Source organism: Trifolium pratense, linkage group LG4 (assembly GCF_020283565.1).
Source record: "Trifolium pratense cultivar HEN17-A07 linkage group LG4, ARS_RC_1.1, whole genome shotgun sequence".
Lineage (NCBI taxonomy): Eukaryota > Viridiplantae > Streptophyta > Magnoliopsida > Fabales > Fabaceae > Trifolium > Trifolium pratense.
In genome coordinates, this window is record NC_060062.1 from 23254428 (window position 1) to 23267192 (window position 12765).

Below are 12765 nucleotides of genomic sequence, written 5' to 3' on the forward strand. Positions count from 1 at the left end.
CAATACCAGTTCAATTTTTTCTAAATTTCTCATTTTGTTCGCCTATTTTAAACTAAATGAGATAATTAAGATCATAATAATAAGATCATTAAGTGGATTGGTTTATAAGATGAGATAGAAGAGAACACAACAACATATTTCTTTGCCATTGAATCATCCATGGAGAATATAATGCCAAACAATTTGGAAAAGTTTCTTCAAAATAATCAAAGGCTTGATGAAGTGTGTTTGATAGTGGTCGACTTGTTGGGATCTTGGGCCATACAAGTGGCAAACAAGTTTGGCATCCCTACTGCTGGCTTCTGGCCAGCCATGCTTGAATCATATCTTTTGATTGCAGTCATACCTCAAATGCTTAGGAGTGGAATCATCTCTGATACATGTTTGTTGTTTCTCTAATAATCTAGACGATTCTTTTTATAAAAAACAACTATTTTTTAATTCATGCATTAAATGTTAGCATAAGTTCTCTCAAGTGTCTATCAAGAAATAAAATGAAAAACAAAACCCTCTAAATGAGTAGTTCAATAATAAAAGTTGAGACAAACCTACGTTTATCTCGGTGGTGTTAACTTGAAATTTTAAAACACACTTTCTCAAATATTTATGTTTCAATATTTACGGTGTCAATTTAGGTGTTGGATCAGTACATATACAATTTTACTTTGACTATAATTGAACTTTCACTGGTGGACAATGAAATTGGTCTTCAAATTTGTCTAGGCTCGATATGATTTTATTTTTTTTAAATGATAATGGTTGAAAATAACAAAGTTGAAAATACACAAATTTGAAGCAAATTATGTTAGAAAATACATAAATAATAGAATATTGAAAATAACATGAAAGCAATTGATCACTAATTTTCTTATTTAGATAACAATTGGAAATAGACAACATTATGATATTACAAGACAAAATACTACCACATTAACAAATTTCAAATTAAAACAACCGCAATTACATATTTAAATAGAACAACATCAAGTTAATTCATTCTTCTGCGATTTGCACCGGCTCTGTTGTTTGTTCTCTTCAGTCGTGTGTTAAACATATGTTCAACAAGTCTTACAAGCCATTCAGGTTTCCCAAAGAAAAATACATTATGTCCTAAGAGCAAACCTGATATTGCCCCACACGCATATCCTATTGCTACTGCTTTCCAACCAAATCCTGATTCCTCTTCATCTTCAGATATTGAATGTGGTGACTGATCTTCATCATTTTTGCATGATTTAGACAATGGTAATCCACATAACAGTGTATTTCCTTCATAGGAATCATTTCCAAATGTACCAAATTGTTGACCTGTAGGTATGATTCCCTCAAGCTGGTTTAGTGAAAGGTTCAAGAATGAGAGAAAATTCAGCTTTGTGAGAGCCATAGGAATCTCACCAATCAATTGGTTCCTTGAGAGGTCCAACCACTCCAAATTTCTCAAATAACTCAATGATTGTGGAATGGTACCTGTGATTCCATTGTTTGAAAGGTTAAGGCCTTTGAGAAATTTTAAATCTCCTATGACTTGTGGAATTTCACCTTCAAACATGTTATTTGATAAATCGATAGTTGTGAAAGTAGTCAATATCCTCGTTAGCTCCATAGAAAAACCTTTCATTATGACCACCACAGAATCATTATAGATCGAGGACTTACCCATGTATTGCAAACCAATTTGGCTACCATTAACATTCATCATTCCTTGAAATTTCTTAATACATGATGTTGGTAATGGACCACTAAAATTGTTGTTAGAGACATCAAAAATTCGCAACTTGGTAAAAGGATGTTTGGTGCTAGAGCATGTGATTGTACCATGAAGTTTGTTTGATCTTAAACTCAGTACTTGTAACTCTGGCAGAATTCCTAGCCAATTGGGAAATACATCTTCTATGATGTTGTCTCCAAGGTCCAAAACTTCAAGATTTTTGCAATGAACCAAAGAGTATGGTAATGGTCCTTCCAATTGATTGCCATTCAACTTTATAGTCTTAAATTGATTTTCTTTGGAAAAGTTTCTAGGCATACTTCCATAGAAGTTATTCATTTGCAAATCTAATACAGAAAGAGAAGGAAGTGTTCCTAGACATTGTGGGATCATGCCTGTTATTTTGTTGTGTGCCAAATTGAGCATACTCAAGGCCCATGCATTGCAAAATGCGGATGAAATGTTTCCCGTGAAGTTGTTATTTGAGAGTAAAAAGTATTGAATGCCACTGGGTGGAATTGGAAGATTTCCTTGCAACTTGTTGAAACTAAGATCAATGTATCCAATGTTTTCCCATGAGTTAAAGAGTTTAAGAAACCATTTGGGAATTTTTCCATGAATGTTGTTATGAGAGAGATCTAATGAATGGAGATTTGGTAGTCGTGCTAGGAATTTAGGAAAACTATTAATATTAGCAGAAGATAAATATACACTTTCAAGGTAAGGTGAGATGGATTCAACATTGTTATCAATGTTGATAGGAAGAAAATTATTGTGTGACACATCAAGGAAATTTAGTATTTTAAATTTTGAAAATTGGTGAAAATCCACAACACCGCCTAAATTTGTTGATGACAAATCTAACTGGGTAAGATTTTGGAGTTCAAATACTGAATTTGGAAAATGACCATGGAGGTTGTTATTAGAGAGATTCAAATATTGAAGAGAATAAGTTGTGAACTCACCAATGAACCCTGTGAGGTGGTTGTTGCTGAGGTACAACTCTACCAATGAAGGCAAATAATAACACCATTTCGGAATTGTTCCATTTAACATGTTATAGCCTAAACTCACAACTTTCAATTTTGAACGTTTAGCGACTTCAATTGGAATTGGTCCAACTAGTTTATTATCGGATAAACATAAATTAGAAAGTTGAGGTAGCTGAAAAATTGATGATGGAATTATGCCTGTTAGGTTGTTAGCGTAAAGTGTTAAAAATTCCAGTTTGTTTAACTTTCCATAAACATTTGGTGGGATGTTACCGCTAAAGTCATTATCTGAAAGATCACATGAAATGAGATGTGTGAGGTTTGAAAGTAATGGAGAGATCTCACCATTAAATTTATTTATTGAAAGGTCCAAATATGTTAGTTGGGTTAGGTTCCACAAAGATAGAGGAACCATCCCTTCAAAATGACACCCTGTGAGTGCTATTTGACTAAGAGACTTCAACTTACCTATGGAATAAGGAATTTCACCTGAGAAAGCAGAGAAGGAGATGTACAAGTACCTCAAAGGAGTGCTCCAATTGGACTTTGGAAGTTGACCACTAAGGTTGTTGTTATATGACAATTCCAGTTTTTGAAGATTAGGTAAAGAGAGGATGTCACTTGACAAATGTCCATGCAACCTAGTATATGATAGGCTAAGAGAAACTAAAGAGGATGAAAAATTCTTTAGCATAGACAAAGAACTCTCTCTGATTGAAGACAGATCCACGCTATCCAGATAAAGCTCCCTTAAATTAGTAGCATTGCGAATAAGTTTCTTCCATGTGAATGGATTGAGTTTCAATTCCATTACCAAGTGATTGCTAAGATCAAGTGATACTAATTTTGACAAACGAGAGATTGTGGAGGGAATATTACCACTGAAGTAAGAGCTTGACAGATTTAGATGTGTGAGGTTCACTAAATCACCAATACCAACATGCACTGAAGACCCGGAAAAATCATTAAAAGCTAAGTTGAGTTGTTGAAGGTGTCTAAGCTGGAAGATAGTGCTATTGGGATGTAATTCACCTTTCAGATTGTTGCAACTAAGATCCAAACCAATCACGTAATCTGAAACGGTGTCACATGTGACACCATCCCACTCGCAACAATCTGTACTGTTTTTCCAAGATTCCGTCTTGAAAGAAAAAGAGGAACAACTCGACCACCAAATATCAGGTTCAGATGAAGTATTGACAACAAATGAGTTCTTGAATTGTAACAAGGCAGAGTTGTCGTGATGGTTGCATAATGAGAAAGTGTAGGAAGTAAAATGAGTAAGCAACAGCAAAAAGAAGTGAAAGGTAAAAGAAGGCAATAGAATAAAAAAGGAGCCCATTTAGAGCAACTTACACTTACAATCTCTTCTCAATATTATTTCTTTTTTACTTGATGATTTTTGTTGATGTATCAATTGATTAACTTCTATTTATTTATATAGGAAACATAACCTGAAACTAAAGCATTGATACATATGATACGATGGGCAAGGATAAAAAAAATTGACTTACAAACTGAGTCTTGGTATATGCCCTTCAATAGGGGGACAATGGGCATGTTTTTCTTCAACCGTATGGAGCACTTCAATAGGAAGAAGAATTTTTTGTGGGTGCAATTATAGTGATATGATAAATAAATGTCAACAACATTAATTATCCATTGAAATGTATAACCTCTTCTACAAGAGAAGACCAAGACTCTTTAAGTAGTAATTTTTTTTTTGGTTATCATGATATTGGTACGAAGTTTCCACCGAAGTTAGCGATTACTAATCTTCGTCGTGGAACCTGTGGGGCACGCAAAGTGGGTTCTTCCCTCCCAACCGAATTTTCTCCATACTTATCAGCCAGAAATCGAACCTTTGACCATAAGGGGACCAATTCATTGTTGATTCTTTTAAGTAATAATTTACAATGAGTAATTTGGATCAAAATTAACTGATAAAATCAAGAAAATATATAACAAATGTCAAGAGCAGAGAGACTTAACTTCTTCAATTGTACACAGCAATGAAGTTGAGGGAGGATATTTTACACAAGTTAAATCAGACATTTTATGATGATTTTGATACCGGTGTTAATGCATCAGAGGTGTAGTGAAGGGGGATATTTTTTACCATTTTTTAAACAGGTGTAAGAATCCAAAATTATATAAATTTAACTACCAACATCAGTTTTACACTAGGTCAACCCTTTTACACCAACATTAGTTTTACACTAGGTCAACCCTTTTACATTACTCATATAAGTCCAAAATAAATGGTTGAAGCAAATGACATGAATTAAAGTACCAAAGATAGAGAAATGTAAATATGAACAAACAAAATCTTTGACAAAGTTACCTGATGAATGACTGAAAATTCCACATAAAACAAACCAATGCAAAGAAGAACATTGCCTAACAGATGTAACGAAAACAAACAAAAAAAAATTACTGATTAGTAATTAATAAATGATAGAATTAGGAAATAAATCCTTCAAGAAATAATAGTCCAATTAATTAGATTAGTCCTTGCATTTGTCTAACATCATCAATATTTAAAATTCAAACTCTGGCAAATTTCAAGAAATGAAGCATCTCTAATAGACATGTCATGTTAAACCAAGAATAGAGGTATCATTTGCAATAAAATAAACAGGGACAAATCCAAGACCTAAACACAATGAACAGGGATTAATGTCATGTTAAAGAGGGACAAATCCAAATCAATAAGCAAGCATGACTTTAAATCCATTAAGCCAAAAAACCAATACTTTCACTTCAGGCTTGGCCATGGCCTCAAAAAGGTCCTAATTAAGTAAGATATGTATACCTATACAATAGGTGAAAGAAATCAACCACTTATTGTCTCAATTCCATCCTCCTAGGAGTCCTGCAAATAAAATAACAGAATCAAAATGCTGAACAATGCCTAAGAGTTGGTGGACAATATTACAACCACTTGACATAAGATTTTGAGAGTGAAAATAACCAAAAAAGAATATCACACAGATTAATACATATCATGAAATTTGCATATATGATTTCATATAAAAGCACAGAAATAAGACCACAAAGCCATCAGTTTTTCATTGAGACATTTCATCGAACATTTTGAATGCTCACTTTCACAATAAAAGGAACATTAAGCTTTTACCTCTGACAATAATGTAGATGCACATGGACTTGCTCCAGAAACTTTCAATACAATAGAATGGATCTTGAATCCGAAAATGAAACCAATAAAATTGCTGTTCCGATTCAGAATCTACCAAACTCTGAAATTTTTAGAAAGAAATACCAACTGAAATGAACAAAATGATAGAACAAGAAAGTGGCATAAATAGATCGATTCTATTCGTTTAACCGGAGGGACTAAAGTAGCATAAATCAAACTACATCCTCCCTAAAATGGATCAACTGAAATACAAACTGCTTAATACCAAGAAAAATTGAGACTTAACCTAAAATGCACCTACAGAGTCCTTACATATTCCGGTGCATCAACCCTTTTCCCAGCCACTGTATGATACAAATACATCTTCTCCACTCTCTGCCCATCTTCCATATAACAATCTGCTTGTTCATTTTTCGTTGAAGATCTCCACATTCAACCTCGGCATCTTCTTAGTCAATGTTTTGCATGTTCCAACTTCCAAGGGTCACCTTGCACGATGACATCCAAAGGGATTGCATTGTTTCATACTTCCCTATATCTGAAAGAAGTGCTTTGTTTCCGAAAGGACAAGGCAGTAAGCTTGATTACAAATGATTGAGAGGATGCTACTTATAGAACATATCCTCCTATAACTTATTCTATGCCACGTAGGCTTGAGTGTAACAAACTTGTATTGCAAGAAAACTAACTTGTAGTGCAAGATAACTAGCTAGCTGCAACATATATATTGTAATACATTTCTGATCCTTTGTATATACTCTAACATGAGCTTGCGAAGCTTTTTGCATCCGTTCAATACATTGAACATTCGCTTGTTATTCTTACCAGCAAATGCGCTAGAGTACGGACATTTCAAGCTTTTCTGCATACTTTCCAATGTAAAGGAAGACTTGGTCGGTCAACTGAGCTGAGAGTGATAGCCGTCTCAGTCGCTTGGCATGATTGCACTACGCTCCGAAACCTTCATCCAGTGGCTGCATTGTAACAGTGTCAAGTTTGTTACATTGAGGATACATAACCTACATTGTAACAGTGTGATATAGCTTTAGCTTCCTACCATGTCTTACCTATAGTTGATCTCCCAAGTGTAAAAAAATTTATGCAATCAACATTCTAAGGAGACACTTATGACTTAATTGCAAATACTTATCATGCAAGTTTGACAACTTTTGAGGTTTTGAAAAAGTTCAACATCTATGATCCAATTCATATACCTATTAAGGCTAAGGTTAATGTTACGTACTGTCAATTGTTCTTGTGGGAATAGCTATATTTTAAAAGATTATGGCTTGTTTATTACCTATCCACTTAGGCCTAGGGATACTCTTGAGAAGTTTGCAAGCCATTCTTAACTTAAGGAAAGATTGATATAGAATTTCTATTTCAGTAAGGAAGTGGGACAGTGTTCATTCCGGGAAGGGGTATGTATATTACCCTTTTCTCCCATCACCTTTTGATGTTCTCCCTCATCTGATATATTTAATATAAATAAATCAGTTAGAGTATATTTAAATGAATTACTCTGTCATAGGAATTATTTCCAAATGTATCAAATTGTTGACCTTTAGGTATCATTCCCTCAAGATGGTTTTGTGAAAGGTTTAAGAAAGAGAGAAAATTCAAATTTGTGAGAGCCATAGGAATCTCACCGCTCAACTGGTTCCTTGAGAGGTCCAACCACTCCAATTTTTTCAAATAACTCAAAGATTGTGGAATATTACCTGTGATTCCATTGTTTGAAAGGTTAAGTCCTTTGAGACAATTTAATTCCCCGATACATTTCGGAATTTCTCCTTCAAACATGTTATTTGATAAATCAATAGTTGTGAAAGTAGTAAATATCTTTGTCAGCTCCATAGAAAACCCTTTCATCATGACCACCACAGAATCATTATAGTACTGCCAATCAGAATAGAACATTCTTTGACCCATGTATCGCAAACCAATTTGGCTGTCATTCAAATTCATCATTCCTTGAAATTTCTTAATACATGATGTTGGCAATGGACCACTAAAATTGTTGTTAGAGACATCAAAAATTCTCAACATGAGAAATGGATATTTGGTGCTAGAACATGTGATTGTACCATAAAGTTTATTTGATCTTAATCGCAGTACTTGTAACTCTTGTAGAGTTTCTAGCCAAATTGGAAATACATCTTCTATGATGTTGTCTCCAAAGTCCAAAACTTGAAGAAACCTGCAGTGAGCCAAAGAGCGTGGTAATGGTCCTTCCAATTGATTGTCATTCAACTTTATAGTCTCAAATCGATTTTCTTTGGAAAAGTTTCTAGGCATGCCTCCAGAGAGGTTGTTCATTTGCAAATCCAATACAGAAAGAAAAGGAACTGATCCCAGACATTGTGGGATCATGCCTGTTAATTTGTTGTGTGCCAAATTGAGTACACTCAGGTACCATGCATCGCAGAATGTTGAAGAAATGTCTCCTGTGAAGTTGTTATTTGAGAGTAAAATGTATAGAATACTATAAGGTGGAATTGGAAGATCTTTCAACTTGTTGAAACTAAGATCAATCGATTCAATGAACTCCCATGAGTAGAGATTCTTATGAAACTATTTGGGAAGTTTTTCGTCAATGTTGTTATGAGAGAGATCTAATGTTCGCATATATGGCTGTTGTGCAGGGAATTTAGGAAAACCATTCACATTACTAAAAGATAAATCCAACCTTTCAAGGTAAAGTGATGAGATGGATTCAACTTTGCTATTGATGCTGACAGAAAGAAAACTGTTGTGTGAAAGATTGAGGTAATATAGTTTTTAAAATTTTGAAAATTGGTGAAAATCCAAAACACCGCTCAAGTTTGTTGATGATAAATCTAAGGAGGTTAGATTTTGCAGTTTAAATATTGAATTTGGAAAATGACCCTGGAGGTTGTTATTAGAGAGACCCAAATAATTCAGAGAATAAGTTGAGAACTCACCAATGAACCCTGTGAGGTGGTTGTTGTTGAGGCCCATCTCTACCAACGAAGGCAAATGGTAACACCAATGTGAAATTGTTCCACTTAACATGTTATAACCTAAATCCACATGGCTCAATTTTGAATATTTTGTGATTACAATTGGAATTGGGCCAACTAGTTTATTATTAGATAAATATAAAATAGAAAGGTGAGTTAGCAGAAAAAGTGATGATGGAACTTAGCCTGTTAGGTTGTTAGAGGAAAGGTCTAAATGTTCCAATTTGATTAAATTTCTATAAACATTTGGGATGTTACCGCTAAAGTTATTATATGAAAAATCACATAAAATGAGATGCGTGAGGTTTGAGAGTAATGGTGAGATCTTACCGTTAAGTTTATTTTTTGAAAGGTCCAGATATGTTAGTTGGGTGAGGTTCCACAAAGATAGAGGAACCATCCCACCAAAATTGCATTCTGGAAGGGCTAAATGAGTAAGAGACAAAAAATGAGTTCTTGAATTGTAACAATGCAGAGCTGTCATGACGGTTGCATAATGAGAAAGTGTAGGAAGTAAAATTTGTAAGCAGCAGCAAGAAGAAGAACTGAAAGGTAAAAGAAGACAATAGAATAAAAAAGGACCCATTTAGAGAAACTTATACTTACACTGTCTTCTCAATATTATTTCTTTTTAACTTGATGATTTTTGATGTACCAATTGATTACCCTCAATTTATTTATATATACGGAACATAACCAGAAACCTAGCATTGAGTCTTGGCATGCTTTTGTTTTGTAGTATGGAAAGTTTTTCATCTACCGTATGGATCACTCCGGTAAGAAGAATTTCTGTGGTTGCAATTTTAAGTGATATGATAATTGACAACAACATTAATTTATTAGCATCATCCACAAAAATGTTTAGTCTATATTTAAGATAAGTAAGATTAAGAATTTTGAACCGTATGTAGCACTGAAGTTGGAATCATTTTGCAAGTTGTAGCTTGCGTGTATGACAACTTAATTGTGTCGAAAAGAACCGGAGACTTAGACTTTTCAAAATGTACAGAGTGATCATGGATTCCTCTTACAAACACTAATGCACGGAGGAGATTTTACATAGATTCCAGAATTTCTTAATATGCTCAACTTAGTCCAATGTTGCTTATGCATCATGAGACTGGTCTAAGTTGTAACTTATGATAACACCAAAGAATCAGTTACTATGAAATTACATTAAGGCAATTGCCACGAGTTTCCAAAAATATTGAAAAAATAATTTTATAAAACGTAATTTATATTGCATAAGCTCAAAAATAAGCTAATTCAAACGAGTCCTTAATCAATTTGACATACATAATAAATCAAGCTATTTTTACAATTTTACCCCTTTACTTTTCCTTAATTTTATGTATTTCTTAGGTTAGTAGTGAAATATTTCCACACACTTTCCTTAACGCTCTTTAGAGTAGTTAAGAAATCCACAGTTGAGGGACATATACAGTTCCTCCTTCAGCACAACCTCTTGGAAAAAAAAGGATTCACTGTTGAGAGCCGACGAGAAATATCAGCCAGTTTTAGGGCTAACTTTCAAGTTCTACAACAGACTGATAGACTAAGAGAGATTAAAGAGGATGAAAAAGTAATCAATTGACTGAAGTCATGTCTACCCCATTCAGATGTTGGTGTCTTAAGCTTTAATTGCATTAAGAATGAGATTCTTCTATGTGAATGGATCAAGTCTCATCAAATCACGATAGTAGAGATCAAGTGAAGTTAATTTTGACAAATGAGAGATTATGGAGGGAATATTACCAGTGATTCCAGTGTATGATAAATTTAGATGTGTGAGATTCACCGAATCACCAATTCCAGGATTGACTGAAGACCCTGAAAATTCAATGAAAGTCAGGTTAAGTTGTTGAAGTTGCTTGAGCTGGAAGATAATGCTACTCGAAGGGAATTTACCTCTGAGATAACTGTAACTAAGGTCAAGAACGATCATGTGAACTGACACGGTGTTGCACGTGACAGCATCCCATCGCAATAATCTGTACTGCTATTTCCAAGATTCGATCTTAGAAGGAGTGGAGGAACAAAGTGACCATTGTCCAGTTTACATGTTGACAACAAATGAGTACAATCAATTATATAGAAATGCTCTATTATATAAAAGAGATAAAATACAACTAAATCCTCAATTCTGTTATTGAAACTAACTTACTAACTGGAAAGGAATGCAGTGTACAATAGAAGTCCAATTTACAAACCTATGTGTAAACATTTAAAAAAGCTATATTAAACTAATTCATTCCTCTTCTATTTGCTTTGCCTCTATTGTTTTTTCACTTTTATGTCAAACATACTTTCGACAAGTATTAAAAGCCATTTTGGTTTCCCAGTCAAAAATACATAATATCTTTATAACTACACACAACCAACACATTTGTAGGGTAATTTTGTACACATGCCACTCCCATATTCAATTTCAGCAAATCCTACTTGGAAAAAGACAAAAAAAACTACTTCATTTGGCCAAAATTTGAAATGCTATTTCCCTCCTACGAAATGGGCCAACATATACCAGGCCAATGCTATCCGGCCCAACTTGATCCACCCCATTTCTCCAGTTTCCTTCAGGCCAAACAAAAAAAAATGCTAGACAGAATAACCATGGTGGTTTTTAAGTTTACAAAAGGATTTTGGTATATAAGTTCCGGTATTTTAGTTGCTAATAGATTTGGTTTCACACAACCCACTGCTATTTATCTCTATCCTCGATTACAGAATAACGAGTTCTCTTTGATGAGACTGATCCAATAGATTTTCCGGTGTTTGATGTCAACGTCACCGACGCCATGGCTAATAGCAGTCAAGTATTGGTATGTTAATTTTAATGCTTACTTTTCAATCGAACCATCCTACGTATATTTATAGGGATTTTAATCTTTGAAATTATTCTTTTTTAGCATTTTCCAAACAGGATTTCTAAATATGTTCTGTTGGACAATCAACGTCGAATTAATCTTAGAGATGTTGAAACCGGAAGAATTATCCGTTGTCCAATCGCCACTTCCGGCCGCTACAAATATGAAAGGTGTATAAGTGAAGGTTGGAATGATTACAAGTTGGAGAAAATGTTGAATGCTGGAGATTTGTTGAGGTGCACAATTGAAAACCCACCAAGATATATGAATATCGAGGTTATACGTCGCTGAGGACGTGGGTGGTTACTAATGTTGAAGTTATATCCAGATGTATTTTGGAATTCGTATTTATGGTCGATGTTTAACATAAAGATACTTTGTATTTAATCTAGCACAATTATGTTTGGTACTTATATAATGTAGCACCATTATGTTTTAAAGTAATGTACCTTGAGATGGATATATATTTGTGGCTATTAATCTATTTGATGTCTTCCTTACGAAAAATATGTCAAATGCAATATCATGAAAACACTATATATATCAATGTCAATTATATATGAGTGGATGGTATGCATACACCATATGGCTAATAAAATATATGGAGAACTTTACTAAATTACCTTTAGTAACAGGAAATTTTTTTTTTGCAAAATTAGCTTTACAATTGCCTTTTTTATGTATATCAGGATTGAAAACGACACCTCTTTTTTGTGTTCTCAAGACTTGATACTTAATATTTGATAGTAGGTCACATTAATAAAATTTGTTTTTTTCATTGATAAATCACTTTCAAAGAATTCACATACAAACAATTTTTATGACACAAACAAGTTGACTACCATTATTTCCTTTTTACTTTCTTGAAGTGGTCATAAAAAACTATATTTTGCTTGGGTCAATGGAGCTATCAAAAGACAACTTTTCTGTCATTGCATGAAATGGTAGTATCATTTTTAGTATCACTTTTCACCTTAGTTTCTATGTCACTCTCTTACCAATCTCATTACACAATTCATGCTTAAAAAAACGAAAAGGCAGGTACCATTGTTGC

At 33.9% G+C, this 12765-nt stretch overlaps 1 protein-coding gene and 1 pseudogene across 1 annotated transcript; both read right to left on the reverse strand.

Moving 5' to 3' along the window:
• Nucleotides 1–800: 800 nt before the first annotated feature.
• Nucleotides 801–4106, reverse strand: LOC123921061 (receptor-like protein 7). The gene has a single exon (XM_045973460.1). The coding sequence runs from the start codon at nt 4040–4042 to the stop codon at nt 989–991; it is 3054 nt and encodes a 1017-aa protein (XP_045829416.1). The 5' UTR covers nt 4043–4106; the 3' UTR covers nt 801–988.
• A 3251-nt stretch (nt 4107–7357) lies between these two features.
• Nucleotides 7358–11644, reverse strand: LOC123922317 (annotated as a pseudogene).
• Between the last annotated feature and the right edge of the window lie 1121 nt (nt 11645–12765).

What these genes read in the sequence shown, in the direction of transcription:
- LOC123921061 (XM_045973460.1), bottom strand. Translation starts at nt 4,042, where the DNA reads ATGGGCTCCTTTTTTATTCTATTGCCTTCTTTTACCTTTCACTTCTTT.